The 16,163-nt window shown below is 51.5% G+C and overlaps 1 protein-coding gene across 1 annotated transcript in view; it reads right to left on the bottom strand.

Moving 5' to 3' along the window:
- Positions 1-3,712: 3,712 nt before the first annotated feature.
- Positions 3,713-16,163, bottom strand: part of LOC132250102 (C-type lectin domain family 1 member A-like) — a 41,303-nt gene continuing 28,852 nt past the window's right edge. The window contains exons 5-10 of the mRNA XM_059726300.1: positions 10,960-11,058; positions 7,761-7,868; positions 6,797-6,936; positions 6,235-6,377; positions 4,332-4,473; positions 3,713-3,845 (exon numbers count right to left, since the gene is read on the bottom strand). Of these exons, the coding sequence (XP_059582283.1) occupies positions 4,332-4,473; positions 6,235-6,377; positions 6,797-6,936; positions 7,761-7,868; positions 10,960-11,058 (632 nt within the window). The 3' untranslated portion in view covers positions 3,713-3,845. The remainder of the gene's footprint in view (positions 3,846-4,331; positions 4,474-6,234; positions 6,378-6,796; positions 6,937-7,760; positions 7,869-10,959; positions 11,059-16,163) is intronic.

The raw sequence follows: 16,163 nt of genomic DNA, 5'->3' as shown, positions 1-16,163 counted from the left end.
TCACCCAATACTTGTGGGTGAATGCCAGAAAGGGGGCCCCTCCACCCAAGCTGACCAGCAGTGGGGGGTCCAGGCCCCACAGTTGTGGACTGCCCCACATTTGCCTGTGAATAGATGCAGTTCCCCCACTGGGGGGGCTGCATAGGTGGGGCCAGGTCTAGGGCCATGGACAGGCTGAGTGGGTGTGCTGACAGGTGCACCTGGTCCACTCAGGTGCCCGTGGTCTGGCCTTGGGGACAGGGCCCTTGCCTTTCTCACCACCAGCTGTAGAGGAGGCTAAAGAGGAGCCCTTCCAACTGCCCTTGCCCTGAGTCCCTGATGGTGGGGATGGGGGCTTGGGAGCCCCTACTGGGGGGCCTGGCCAGGGGAGACCTCCTGGTCCTACTGGCTTCCCTCTAGAGTCCCGCTTGCCCCCACAGCTGGGGTTGCACACATGCCTACCTCTGGAGGATCATTTGGACTCTGCCACCAAGGTGGGAGTTATAGGGACATGCAGCCCCTCGGGAGCCTGGATGGAATCTTCCCCCATAGTGAAGGCCACAGGAAGTTCTGTGGGGGCATCTGCCCCCCTGAAGGCTCCTGCCCTGCTATTGCTCCACATACAGGAGAGGGAAACCAATAAAGAAAAATACAAAAAAAACAGCATGGCTAGTGATTTGAATAAGGGCAGGCTGGGGCTGTGGAGGAAGTGTGGAGGGAGGAAAAAGGGGAATGAAGCTCACTGAGCTACAGCCTCACAGGAAACCTGGTGTGCTATGCCTGGGGAAGGTGTGGAGGCAGGGGACACACACACAAGGGCTAGGGAGATTCAAGCTGGCTTACTCAACCACACAACAAAAACCAGCGCAGGGGGAGTGGACCACAGGACTTACCACATAAGGGCAAACCACACAGGAAAGGCTCCTGAGGTAGGTGTAGAAAGATGACTGGAGCGGTGGAGGGGCTTTTGTTTGTTGAAGCTCAGTCAAGGAGCCCCTTAGATCTCCAGCCAGACACTCAGCAGCAGGGCAGCAAAAGGAAAAAGAAAGCACAGGATCAGATGCAGTGAGGCAGCTGTCCGGGAGTGCCGGAGCAGGTAGGAAATTAGGGAAGTAGTCCAGTGCAGGTGGGGTGTAGGGTAGTGCAAAGTGGTGCAGCAGGGAATCCCCCCCTCTCCTGAGAGGGAGCAGCAGCAGTAGAGGCAATCAGCAGCAGCAGCGGAAGCAGCCATCCAGGTTAGCCACTCAAGGCATGTTTCAGATAAAGGTGAAAGAGAAGGTGAAGTTGGGGTGGGGGGGGGGAGTGGCCTGCAGAGGCAGATGGGGCAGACAAGGCACCTTTAGGCACCAGTAGTGATGGTAGGGGAAGGACCCACAGGCAGCCCAGGTCCCCTCCCTAGGCTGTCCCCTGACTGCGCCTTGGCAGCAGGCTAGAACAGGAATGCAGAAGCTGGGGTGCAGTGCTGGGGTGTGGTGCAGTGCAGTGGGCCCCTCCCTGGCAGCAGCATGCAGCAAAGGATGCATACACACCCCTCCGCCACCCCGTGGGGAGGTGCTGGCAACAGTCGCAGCAGCAGCAGCCCAAGGCAGGAAGGAGCACAGCTAACTTCCCCCCAAAAGCTCCTGAGAGCAAGCCAGCAGCAGCTAGAAACAGCAGCACCAGCATTACCAGAGGCAGGAAGGGGCATAGCCATCTTCTCCCCAGAAACTCCTGAGACTAAGATAGAAGTACCCAGCAGCAGCAGCAGCAGCAGCAATAGTAGGCTGGAAAAGGAAGGGGCATGGCCAATTTCCTTCCAGAGGCACCTTCCCAGAAACTCCTGAAAGTGAGTAGCCCTCAGCTGCTCACCAGGGTAACTTTTTGTACAGGAGCTGGCCCCACCCTCTAGCTACCCCTGCCTGCAGATCTGGGAGGAGCAGGGCAGGCTCAGTTTGCCCCAAGTCCTGAACTTAGGACAGCACAATTTTGCCCCACAAAAAAGTGCATGTTCAAGCAAATTTGTGCCACTGATATTTACGTTGTTGCAAGCACACATGCTTGCATGTGTGGACAGGCCCAAAGATTTCAAAAAGAAATCCATGGTATCAAGAATGTTCTGTTGTGGTTTTCCTGCATTCTTTGCAGCAGCAGAAATGCTCTGTTGTTTTTAGGTAGCCAAGAAAATAATTGAGGGCTGGGGTGTGGTGAAAGTACAGATACTTGTCCAGTATTCTCATATCCCATCCCCAGCCACAGAGCTTTCTGGGAAACAGACCACCTTGCCGGGTCCCTGGACACTTCGGGACATCTAAAATTGTCACCATGCTCTGAACCTCAAGCATGGACCATACTGCCAGTACCTCTTTCTCCTGGTCCCAACTGCTCCTGTTCCTTCATGAACATTTCTTGCCTTGACCATGCCCTCATCTCTCTCCTCAGCTTCCTATCCTGAACTAGGACTGATGCCTGGCCTTGAACTTGGCTTCTACTCCTCTAAATCCCTGACCAAGCACCATCCTCTCAAACTGACTGCCTGTGCCCCAGACACCCCTTACAGCAGGAAGGTTGCTTGGAGATGTGATGCTCCTGAACACAGCGTGCACAGAGAAAGGACCTGTACTGGGTGAGTGACTGCAAAGGGGTGGGCCTGGGGAGCTGCTGCCCAGACCAGGGGGGTGGTGACAATGGTGCAGATTCTGGACACTACCATGTATGACACAGATGCTCCTAGGAGTCAAGCTCTGTTTATGAAATGACCCGACCAGCACGTCCGACCCCTTGAGCAGGATCTGTTATTGACTGGAACAGACTTTTTGTTTCATGACCTTTCAGTGACATATGGGGTCCTCATTCCCTTGGGCTGACCTGAAAACCCATGCCCTGAATCTCCACAAGGTTCCTGGATAACAGGGAACCACTGGCAAAAGGACTCAGACTCCTGCAGTGCCAGGTCGGATTAACAGGGCACTCAGCTGCTGGCTCCTTTCAAAGGTCCTCGGGGCTTGAGAGGCCTGAATTCATGTCTGGAGCCTAAATGTAACCATCCCTATTAGTGTCACTGGGCCCAGGTCTTTGACTTGATGTTTTTAGAGTCTCTCCTCCAGCTCAGCACAGTGTCACCAGCAGTGTCCCAGGAACTCCCCTTGGATGCTGCGGGAGGGACAGTGTGTGACTGGCATCCAACACATCAGAGCAGGCAGTGTCATAGCAATGAAGTTTGGCACCTGAGACAAAGCCCACAGCAACAGCCCACCCTCACCCCGGGCACAGATCCAGGGGGCACACACCCCATCCAGGCTTGCCGTGGAGCGCGCACAGCAGTGGGAGCTGCCCTTCCCCCATCCCCACGCCCCCCAAAACGAGCTGCTCATAGCTCTATCCCGTGCCACACTACGACTGAGCTGAGCCTGTTGGCACCCTTCTGCTTCAGCTTCCGACTGTCTTACCTGTAGCCCCACGTGCAGGGCTCATCAGGAACTCCCTCTGCCACAATGCACAGTACATGGGATCAGAGGTGCCCCCCGCCCAGAAGATCTGGTCACTGTTGCTATTTCAGTGATATGCCATACCTAGGCCCAATGGGGGCACAAGGACGACACAGGCTACAGGCAATCACTGTCAGCAAGTGCCCCAATCCCCTTTCCAATGGCACTCCTGGCCAGAGAACACCCCACAGGTCCCTTTGGAGCATAGACCACTTCTTCTCCCATCAGACCAGTCAAGACACGCACACCCCATTAGTCAAGTAGAGAAATGAGGGGGTGGGGGAGATGTTTATTTTCAGAAGCAAATTCCTGTAGCAGATAGATGATACAGAGTATCCCGAAGGCACCTCTGGAAAGCCCAGGCCTCACAGCTTCTGCAGTTCGGCAAGACCAGATTGTTCCCTGTATACAATGGGAGACATCTGTGTTGGACAGAGCAGACACTGGGGATTACAGATTTCTTCCTTGGGCCTGTGATACAGCCCTACAGACCACTGGCTGCTGCTCATGTGGTTGCCAACAAGCCACAAACCCATCACACAGCCTAGAAAATAAGATGTGACAGAAACACAAGTACCCCATCTCTGCTGGCTCCAACAGTTGCAGGTGGGCTGTTGGGGACAGAGTTTATGTCAAATTACACATGCATAAAGTGAAAGAGTTGAGGTTTGCCTGTGTCTCTGCAACATCCCAGAGTGTCCCAGGCTGTTAGTCCCAAGGCCCATGATGGACTTCAGCTCTCAACTGTTGCCCCTGCAAATGGCAGCACAAGAACCCAGGTTGTTTTCTGGTGGGGCCATTTCATTTCCACAGCCACACGCTCCCCATCCGCTATAGCCATCTCCCTCATCAGTCCCCATTGCATCACCTGTCTCTGGGTCAACATACTTAGCTTTTTCCTGCACTTTTCATCTTCTCACAGATGCAGAAGCGAGTTTCTTCACACCTGGCTGGCTTAAATGCCGCACCTTGGACATACACACAAGTGTCACCTGCATCATTTCCATGACTGGGGACCAGGGAATTAATCCTGGAATGAAAAAATCACAGTTTACAGTTCAGGTCCCTGAGCTCAGCACACCATGACACAGGACCAGGAGTGTTCTACCCTGGTTATACTGACAACTGGGGACCCTGAGGCAACGGTCTAACAGAAGGAAGGTCAGAGATGCTCAAGACTAAATGTGTCAGAAGAGAATCTCTCCGCACATGACCCCTGCACCATCATAGCACATGTACAAACGCAGGTGGAGTCCACCTTGTGTCTGGACCAAACTTCACTAAAGGAAAACTTTGACACTCCAGAAACTCCTCCTGGAATCAAACGCACAGAATGGAGGTATTTGTCCTCCTTTTCCTACAACTAAATCCTCTTCCCAGAGGTGTCTCCAGGCCCCAGGCTCCCACATACCATCCACAGACTGCACAAGCGCAGACACTATCCATGAGATAAATTCCTGTATCACATGACTCTCCTGTGTATACTGCACTCATAATGCACCAGACGCCTCTCCTCTCACTGACCCCAGGGGCCCCATGGATCTAACACTGCCAACCTTCGAGCGATCTCAAATGGCGGCTATTGTTTATGGTGAGTCAGCCTACAAGAGACATGGGAATGGCCTTTAACATGGACAGTTTTATGGAGAGAAAGTGATTTTAGGGTAATGAGCAGCTGTCATGACTATTCCAGCTCTGTGCTGTTGGACTTGTAAGCCTAGTCAGTCACTAGGCTTCACACAGATACTGCTGAAGATGTTGAATAACCCACATTACTGAGATGTGTTACTCAGGGTGGGTGAACAGGGCACCAGCCCTGGTAGACACCTCAGCGGGGAGTCAGAATCACCCTCTACCCCACTGGAGGCCATGCCCTGGCCACAAGAGCAGCCCCATGGTGTTGCTCTTGCAGCAACAGGAGTTAGACTTAGACACTGTGGTTTTGCTGTAAGAGCAACAATTGAGGCAGGCAGACCATACTGCAGTGCCAGCAGCAGCCACAACCACCACATCCGGGGACTGTTTTTGAGTCCATATCATGGGTAAGGCTCCTGTACACCTCCACCACCACTGTCCCACAGAGTTTGCCCAGGGCATAAACTCTGCTCCTTATGAGCCTAACACATGTAGCCAGCATACAGCTAATGAAGTTTCATGATATTCCCTCTAGCATCTCTGGAGATGTTTCCTCTGGCATGTCCAACATCAGGAATAGTGAATGGCAGGGAGGATATTGGATAGGAGATAAACCCCTCCAGAGATATCTGGTTCAGTGCTCTCCCTGTCTAGCATCCGCGTCTGCCACTTTCAGAGACAAGGATACTGAGCTAGATGCACCATTGCTCTGACCCAGTGTGGCACTTCCTATGATGTTCTGGTGGGATGGGACCCTCATGCTGTATGAGATGAGCTCACGAGAAGGTCCCTCACAAGCTAATGGACACGTGCCTTGTCCACACATGCTGTCCTCAGCCAACCAGCTGGTCAATGTGCCTGGATGTAGGCCACAACACAAAGAGTGCCACTGCCTTTCTTCACCACCATCCTTGAGCCCTCAGGCCAAATTTGTTTTACAAGAGATCCAGCACACAACTACAGCCTTTCAAACACCTGGGGCCAGTTCAGACGTGTGCTTCCTGCTGGGGCCTGGCACTCACTGAGTCTATTACAAAGTTCACAACTGTGTTTAACGGACCTGTCTGAGACCCTCAGTCCCATGATGAAACTCACTCAGCGACTTGTGCTGCATTTTGGTGCAGAGTTATGGACACCCTAGTTGAGACAGACTTACAGGCCAGGGGAGAGAGCTGTGCCATCCGCCCAGACCCATGTCTTTGTTTCAGAGTTGTACGACAATCCAGTCCAGAATGGGTAGTAGTACGTAGCACTTCCACGTTCTTCAGAATACTCAAATGACTCCTTCTTGGTGAAAGCCTGATTAAATGGGAGAGAAAGCGAGATCTCTCAGGTGCATGACCACACCTGCAGAGTGCCAGGAGTTCCCTATGCAGCATCACCATAGACATCTGTGTAGAGATTATCTCTGCAGACAGCCCTGGTACCCTGTACCTGCCTAAGGTCCTGTGCCAGTACAGCCATGTGTGATCTCAAACACCCTGCAGGTAACACTGTAGTACCTGTCACACATGCACAGCTAAAGAGAAACACAAAATGCAGATATACAATTAAGCTTATACCTGTGCAAAACACCCACTCATGCCCCCCAGTACTCAGAAGCCCACTCCTTGCATTACCTGGTCAGCACTTGGCTGCAGAAACCCAGCCCCAGGACCTGATTCCCAGCTGACCCTATTCACTTGCTGGATATTATGTCAAAAGTAACATGGGCTCACCAGCTCGTCTTGGCTGTCAATCTTGAGTAGGCTGGCAGAGTGAGAACTGCAGAAGGAATTACACTGTGCCCAAGGTCTGTTTTCAGAGGAAAAGAGGTAGGATCTTTTCTCTGTGTGACTCCACCGCACCAGATACATCTCTGGAAAAACATACACTGCATCAGGCCACCTCTCTCCTTGGGGACATTGCCATCAAGAATGAGGGAATTTCACACCCACCATGTTCCTCCAGTGACACGCCTTGTGTTTCATGGGCCCTATGGTGAGGGGAGGTGCTGCCCCATATATCAAAATGGGGATGGTCCTTTCACTTCCAGGAGCAGCAGCTGCTGCAATGCAGAGAACAGCAGGAGCTGGCTTCCCTGGCTCTCTGTGGGACAAGACAAACTAGCCAAAAAGCCACCACCATCCTGGCTGAGGCCAGACCAATCCCTTGAGCCCAGATGGAGCTAGGGAGGGAAAGCTCATCTCTAGTAGGGAAGGTGGGTAAGAAATAAGAGCACCAAACCCTGATTGAGATGCACCAGTCCCAAAGAGGGACACAGGTCATGATCACTAGGGAAAATGTTTTTCCTCTCCTCAAAGGTTCTTGCAAGTCAAAACATTTTCCTGTCCTAAATTCAGACAAAAGGCAAAATCCTAAAAACCTTGTTAAAATAAAAAACCCAGTTTATTCTGTGTTTTCATCAATTGAACATTTCATTTGTGTAATCTGAAACCTTTCCAGATTTGGACTATTTTTCTCCTTTTTGGCTAGTCATCTTTAATCTTGAAATGAAGGATCAGACCAGGAGAGTGCAATCATTCATTTATGCCTTTTCAGAGCATTTTTTGGACCTTTTGGCAGCAACTCCATGGGGATCCCATACCCCTTGCCCACACATTTTTAGGAAGGGAAATGGCACTTTGCAGGGCCAGGGCAGCCCCACATGAACTTTTGGGCCTCTCCCTTCCCACAGTTTACCTTTATCAGGAGGTTGATCCAGTGGCAATCCTGGAACGCTTCTGTTTGGGTCTGGGCAGGACTTCAGACACTGGGTGGGGTCTTTCTTCTCTTGGCTCAGCTCCATGACTGAAACATCAGAACAGCTCAATAGTGTCTGTTGTGATACAGGCTTAGCAGAATTTGGTAGCCATAATGTTTTCTGTATCATGGCGACACACAAGCCCTAGCTCCACTAGTATGATTTGATGGAGTCATTTTCCACCAAGAATGCAATGATTTTTACAGATTGAGCCCTTCTAAATGATTTGCCAACAGCTCACCTTTCCCCCTACCTCCCCAGCTTTCCATATGAAGGTCTAACAGGTAGCCCAGACTTCCTGACTCCTTAGATGTTTTCTCCTTTAAGGTATTAGAGCTACAGCTGCACGGGCTTCCAGGATTGCCTTGGGGGCTGCCACATAGCTGTAGCTGCTCTGGCTTCTAAGTAATAAGCCACTGAGGTATTTCATTTCTCCAGAAAAGTATCTAGGTTTTGACTTTTTGTCCTGATTAGGAATGAAAATATTTCCAAAAGCACAATTATTTTTTTCTTTGCAGAAGAGAACTGTGATCCCTGCCCAGCTCTAGTCACACAAATCCAAAGTAGTCTGGCTACAGAAGACCACACTCATTGCACAGCATCTGCTGAAGAGCTGAAGCAACTATGGAGGGAGTACTGAAACCACAAGGTAGCTGTTTCATGAAAGCTGTTACTGCTTCCAGAACAGTGTCACTGCTTCTGTCCAGCATGACCCAGAGCAGGCTGCAACAGTGACAAAGCTTGTTCCCAGCTAGTGCAATGGTAAGAGTGACCACTAGACCCAGCCAGGGGTTTTGTGCCAACATTATTTCTTAAGAGCAAATGCAATTTCTGCAAAAGTAGCATCTTCTATGAAGAAATTTCAGTTTCAAGTTTTTGCATACAGAAGATCATAACACTTTGGTTTGTTGAACTGAACTGGATTGGTATCTGTCAAGTCAGTTTGGCCTTAAACTCAGAAGAGTAATTGGTAAAGTTTGTGCCCCTGGCCAGCTATGAGAGAGAGAGCTGCTGCTGAGAAGGAGATATTGGCAAGGACAGCAGCCCCAGGGGTAATGCAGAAGGTGCTGGATGTATGAACCCTCTCATGCCTTCCCCCTACTGCAGCTGCCACTGCAGAATCCCTTCCCAAGTGGTGATGGGAAATGCTGAACTGGGCAGCAAGAAAAGTGGTTGCAGGCAGAACCAGCCTTAGAGGAAAAGGCACCCAGGGACAACTTGTTTTTTGGTGCCCTCCCCTCCAGCCCCCAACCAGGGATCACAGCTCTGCCCCTGGCCCCAGCCCCGCATTGTCACCACCTCATGATCCCAGCACTGGCCCAGTGGGACCACATCCCACTCCCCAATGCCATTCCCTGCCCACCTGCAGCCCCATCCTGTCCACCTGGACAAGCGTGCCCTGCATGCGGGGGTCCATGGAGACCCCACCTGCCTGCTCAGTCCAGCACCCCCAGCAGAACGTGCAAGGCAGATGGACCCAAGGCCAGATAGGATCAGTTGGCATCTCCCCACCATCCCCTCTTCCCCAGCCATGCCAGGGAGAGGAAACAGCTGTGACAGGAGGCTGAGTCTTGGTCAGCACCACCCCCACCACCCTCAACAGCTCACCAAAACTCTTCAGCCCAAAGAATTGCCCACCCCTGGGTTGACTCCTACCGCCACTCCCCACGAGCAGAGCCTCAAGCCCCCAACCTCCATTCTGCTGTCCCCCATTCCTTACTCAGCATCTGGGGCTTGTGCCCCACTTGCCCACACCTAAGTACACTACCACTAAAGGGGTCATGAGGCCTCCTGCATGTCACTGTTCATATACTTGCTGCGTCCCTTATCTGCCTGTCAGGGAAAACCTGCCCAGACTATGTCTCTCAGGATGCATCACACTCAGCCGTCTGACGTGATTGATCATCCTGGGAGATGCAGTCCCACCATGACACCTACAAAGGGCACAGATGGCAAATGCACAACTCCACTCAGGCACTGTGTGCCCCTCCCCAACCCCTGCCTTGCTTTCTGCAGGTTAACGTCAAACTGATTCAAAATGAAATATTTTTCATAGGTGAAAAAGAAAGAAAAACGTACAGTGAAGTGAAGTCATGGCTAAGATTACAGGACAAAGCCAGACTCATCACCGTGTGGTGGGTCCTCCCAAATGTCAGTGATGTCTGTGAGCAAGGATGTCCCATAGCAAAGGACTCCAACTAACAGACCCCAAACTGAACTTACCCAGTTTAAATAGAAATTGTTCCGGCAGGGCACGCAGGGGAGGTTTATATTCTCTCCATCTTAGCATGGCACTGCTTCTGTAGACACCAGAACCTTGGCTCTTTTCTACTTTACTGGTGTCACAGGCAAAGCTCCTGGAGTTACCGTCACACCCCCTTGTTGGCCATAACTATCCTGTCATGCTCCCACTCCAGCCTCCCAGGGTCTCACCCTGTTTCTTCTCACCCACCTCACTTTATTGCTACAGTAAGGAGAAGAAGCTGTGCTCTCAGACAGGTGAACCTAGGTGCTCTCAGTATTCACTCTCCAGCCCTATATGCCTTAAGGAATAAATTGGTGATGTTCAGCCACCCCCAAAGTCACATCCATGCCTCACAGGTGTCACTGTAACACTGAAGCCTCCTGGCCCCATGCCCACACTCTCTTCTTCTCCCTTTCCCTTACTCCCCAAGCCTGGGTCCCCTCTTACATCTGGCCATTTTGCTTCAGCTCAGTTTGAATTTCATTTTTGCATTGAAAATTCAGTATTTTCCTTTACAATTTTTATTTCCCCAAATCAAAGGGAGGACTTGGGGCCTAGGGATCTGGGTTACATAGTACCCAATGTCGAGTTCTTTTCTGGCTCCCCGTCTCTGTCATGGAGTCATGGTTTGTCTTGTTCAAGAAGGCACTCACTAAAGAAAGCCACTACAAAGACACTCCACACCGCTCATGTTTGTCTTTCTCATTAACCCAGTCCCACACCCTGCTTTGAACTGCATGCAGCTCACAGAGAAACCTAATATTGTAATGATATCCTGCAAGTAATACAGCATTTAATTCTCCTCCTCAAAATACCAGAAAACAGTGCCTGCTCTCCATAACACTGATATAACTCCTATCAGATTCACAGGGACCTGTCTCTCTCAAACTTACCCTTGATACCCAGAACTCCAGTTGCTACCAATAAAATCAGGCAGAGGATCCCAAGAATAACTGCAGTGAGTCGCCATTGCAGAAGTGGAACTGAGGGATCTGACAAAGAAATGCAAATAATGCCTCATAAGCATATTTCCAACCTACAAAACCACAGGAAACACCATGTCACAAATCAAATAACCTCATGTAGAAAAAGCTATGTAGGCAACTTTTAAAATGTCTCTTAGAAATAGTTGTGCTGGATGGAGGGAAGGGGAAAGGAATAAATAAGTGGAGTAGCAGAAGTGAGCAATCAGTGAAGGCTGGTAGCATAACTAAGGTATGGCACCTGGGGCAGCAGCCCTGTGCCCAACTTGGGTGGGAGGTGAAAAAATAGGCTCATGATTGGGTTGGTGGCAGCTGAAAGTTGTCCCAGCTGCCCAGTCTGCCAGATGACTTGTTACACCTCTGCTTGAAGGTAATGCCCAGTGGTGGCACTGGACATACCAGAATTAAGGGTGGCATTCTATTGTTTTCTGGTCACCAAAGTGGCCGTATCTTAGTCATCTATGGAGCATTTCTGGTATTTACACCTCCAGAATAATTATATTCCTGGGTGCATAGCCTGGCACATGGGGAGGGAGGGGGAGACACCTCCATATTTTCCCCCCAGTAGCTAAGTGACTCATGCACTCACCTGGAAGACCAACGGCCCTGGATTCTAGGTCTCTCTCACTCAAAAGGATTTTGTCTCTGGGTTTCTCTAACTTCACATCACTCTGACCACCACACCAGATCAGCCATCACCCAGTGCTTTTTCTGATGCTTCTTTTGAAGCTGCCCCACTAGGCAGCTATGAGACAGATGTTTCTGGGAGATATGTAGGGCCAGAAAGAAAGGAGCAAGCCACAGGCTGTGGAGCTCAGTCAGGTGGCTTCAGGCCAAGAGAAAAGAAGGCCCTGGATTTTAGCCAGGGCCTGTCTACCAGGTGGGGCAGAAGTCCCCCATCCCTACACTGCCCCCCCCCCCCCAATCCATTTTTTCCAAGGACTTCCTTAGTGGCTCAGCTACAAAAGGAGCAGTGGAGAAGGCAGTAAGTTGTGGCCCATCTGTGCTGTGCTGGTTAGAGTGCTGTCCTGGGAAGAAAAAGAGGCACTAGTGCAAATCCCCCCAGCATCCCAAGGGAGTGCCCTAGCCTGACCCATGCCCTAGCCTGACCCTAGCCTTACCCATGTAAGCATGCTGGGCTAGGAAGCAAAACAGGCACCAATTCAGACTTCCTCTGGCTTAAAGGAGGCCTCCCACATTGCAGGTGAGTGCATAGCCACTAAGCTATGGAAGGTACATACACAGGATCCTTTTTGCTCTGGGACTAAAGCCAGTAGTCACAGGTTCTGCACAATTCCATTTTCAAGCATCTAAGTCTGCTCCATGTCCACAAGGGGCATGTGTAGAGACTACAACACTACTCAGCTGGTGCAGCTACATAGTCCTTCACACACAGAAGTACACATCCAGCAACAGACTTTCCCTGGATGTGTAAGCACACCTCTAGAGAACCAAAATATGCCACTTAGATGACCAGGAAAGAATAGCATGTCACTTGAAATGAGCTGTCTTGATAAAACTGTCTTAAAACTAACCAAACTGGTGCACTTGGATATTGGTGGAAAATCTAACTAAATGACCATAGGAAAAAAAGCCTACTTATCCCTACCATTCAAGCCTTATATATCACACCCAGAACAATTCTTTTCATTGTTCCAACTACTCTCTGTAGTCAAGGAACTAATAACCCCAGTCATTAAAACAGATTGTGCCATTAGTGGGCACAAGTAGATTGTTGCTCTTAGCTTCTTTGCTATAATCAATGGAGTACAGATGGTATTATCGCTACAGCAGAGTACACAGCAGTGCTGTCCAGACAGTGGGAGGTAACCAAGCAGCAGTTTAAGTGGGAGAATGCCAAGTGGGAGAATGCCAGTTAAGTGGGAGAAGGCCAAAATACCTTCATGTGACCAAGTGTGGACTGTGATGTGATTTTTCAGCCATTCTTGAAGTTGTGGACTAAGATGTGAGCTCAAGTTGCAACAATGAAGGTTTAGGTTGGATATTAGGAAAAACTTCTTACTAGGATGGTGGTGATTCCACGTCGATGGTGGGCAACTTACCAAGACAGGTGGTGGAATCTCCACCCTTGGAGGTTTTTAAGGCCCGGTTTGACAAAGCTCTTGCAGGAGTGATCTAATCGGGGAGGGCCTCCTTTGAGCAGGAGGTTGGACTAAATAACCTCCTGAGGTCCCTTCCAACCCTAATTTTCTATGACTATGATTCTATGATTTTAGGATGTTTTCATTTATTGTTTACTTCTCCATTTTTATTTGCAATAAATGATATGTATATGTTATTAAATTATGTGCATGTTGGTTATCCTGAGTATTCTAATATTATAAAAGTCTATGTCTGTCTGTCTGTCCATAACACTTTATTTGCATTCTGATTGGCTGACAAACAGCCAATCAGAGGGCAAAGAAGCGTTCTGACAGAAGGCATCCTACCGCCATGGTGGTGGGGACACAGGGAATGGAGCTGGGGGCACGAGGCCCTGCTCCCTGCAGGTAACATGAAGGGTGGGGGAGTGGGCCTGGGCCCAACAGGGGCGGGGGAGAGTGGGCCCAAGCAGGGGAAAAGCAGACCTACCGCAGTGGGCAGGGTGGGGGAACAGCAGGCCCAGCCTGATGTAGTCATAGCAGCAGCTGGGTGAGGGAAGGAGCAGGCCTCCTCCTCTCCTTGGGCCCGGGCCCACTCCTCCCCCACCCCCGCCCCCGCTCCTCCCATCCAAGAGTAGGCCCCACACACAGGGGGAGGAGCGGGCATGCCATGGCATCGGTGGTAATGGTGCGGCCAGGGAAGGACTGGGCTTGGGTCGATGCAGGGGGAGGGAACAAGCCTGAACCAGGAGAAAGTTGCCCCGCCACAACAGTGGTGGAGAGGGGGGTCAGTGGGCTTGGCCCGGCCCGGCCCAGCCCAACATGGCAGCTGTGGGGGGAGGGGAGGAGAGAGCCCAGGCCCACTCTCCCACTCCCCCACATCGGCCCCAAGCCCGCTCCTCCTGTCCCCCCACCACCATTGGGTCAGCCTGGGCCCACTGTTCCCCCCCACCCAGCAGCCTGGCTTATCCCCACCCTCAAACCTAGTCCTCCCCTGCATCGGGCCTGGGCCCACTCCTCCCTTCTCCCTGCCACTGCGGCGGGGAGGGGGGGAGCAGACCCAGACCCCAAGCAGCAGGAGGGAAGGGAGAGTGGGCCTGGGGGGTGGGGGCACGGGGCTCCATCCCTGCCCACCCCCCTGCCCCCATCATTCCTGACGGACAGTTGGCTAGTATAACATATAACTGTAAACTGCATCCAACTGGAAGGGCTGGTGGCAACATGGTGGGGCTATTTGTGGTGGGATAGCTCCTATAAAATGCCATAATGTTGCAATATTCAAAGTAAAGTTATTATAGGGCAGCATTTCCCAACCTTGACCGGGCCTCTCCCATCCCGCGGCATACGGGCCAAATGCAGAGGAGCAGGGAGAGAGTGGAGAGGCAAGTGGTCGGGCATGAAGCAACAGTGTGGGGTGACACAGCTGAACACAGCACGCGGATGCAAATCACTGGCTGGAGCCACGTCCACCTGTCTGTCTGTGCATCCATGGTGGCAGCAGGCTGGGGGCATGGCTCCAGCCCAAAATTCCACAGTACACCTGGATGTGCCTCACGGCACCCCAGTGTGCCATGGCACATCGGTTGGGAAACACTGGTATAGAGCACCTAAAAGCCCTAGCCCCCATTGCCCTGTGGGTACTCCTTGGTTGAAGACAGGCTGAGGGACATTAACTTTGCAGAAACATTCCCTCATTGAGGTGTTAGGCAGTCTGCAGTAGTTTTTATATGTTGCTCTCTAGAAGAAGCTACAATCATCAAGGGACTGAACATTCGGCCTGTGCAAAGCGGCTAGGATTCGCTTCAGATTTGGATTCAGGCCATTCAGGGGACAGTGATTCAATTCAGTGATTTGAATCACTGTCCTGAAGCGATTCACATGAATCTGATTCAGAGATTCAGCTGCTGCCAAATCTCCGAATCTTCAAATCACCCAGGCCCATCCCCTGCCCGCTCTCCCAGCCCCAGCAATGGCTGTCCCACCCACCCCAGCTCCCTGCACTTTGAAAAAAAAAACCCCCAAAACTCACCAGGTGCTGCCAGGTGGGGGGCGGCAATCCCCACTCCCCCCCACTGCCCCACACCATGTGGGGGGCTCTTCACAAGCCCTCCGAAGCCCAGGGGCCATCCAGGAGCAGTGAGTCCTGGGGTTTTTCTCATTTGTTTTTTTCTTAAAGGACCAGAGCTAGGGCAGGCGGGGCAGCCATGGGGGGCCTGGGGGAATGGGGGGCAGGGGGCTCATTGCAGAGCTCATGTGGCATGGGGCAGTGGGGGGCAGCAGGGATCACCCCCCCACCACCACCCAGCAGCACCTACTGAGTGGGGCTTTTTTTATAAAGCACAGGGAGCTGGAGCAGGCGGGGCAGCTATGTGGGGGGCTGGGGAAGTGGGTGCAGTTAAGTGGGGCTGGGGGAGTAGGCAGGGATGGGGCCCCCTGGCAGTGGTCCCCCCATGGTACCTCCCCCCTCCTCTAGCCCCCCTCTCCCCTGCCCCTGCTTACCAGCTCCGAGTCCAGCTACAGCTCCCTCCTGCAGCTAGCGGGGACTGTCCCAATTATCAAAGCTCTCCAAATCTTTTCTGAAGATTCAGAGAGCTTCCAATCAATTCAGACCTTTTAATTGGTCCCCTGATTCAATTTGGATTTGGAGATTGGGCTGAATCTCCACCTAATCGAATCAGCACCCAAAGCTTCACACAGCCCTACTGAACATCTGGACTTTGTCTGGCCTTTGGATTCTGTCTCAATGGTCTAAAAGAGGGATGGTAAGTCTCTACTTCTGCATACATTTGCCTAGGCATACACAATGAAGGTCTTGGTGGCTAGACCTCATATGCATACTCCATGATCCAGAGGATCAACAGTTGCCTACTATCACAGAGGTTCATATCCTTAGGGGCACCGTCATTATGGTAACTGGATTATGAGTCACATTAGAAGTAGGAGTAACTCAAAATAAGCCAGGTTAGGAGTCATGGTGATGCATTAGGTCTTGACTCCAAAGGTCTAGAGCTT

The sequence above is a fragment of the Alligator mississippiensis genome, chromosome 1 (genome assembly GCF_030867095.1).
Source record: "Alligator mississippiensis isolate rAllMis1 chromosome 1, rAllMis1, whole genome shotgun sequence".
Taxonomy (NCBI): domain Eukaryota; kingdom Metazoa; phylum Chordata; order Crocodylia; family Alligatoridae; genus Alligator; species Alligator mississippiensis.
The sequence above is the reverse complement of the archived record's forward strand: the minus strand, read 5'-3'. Positions and strand labels throughout refer to the sequence as shown.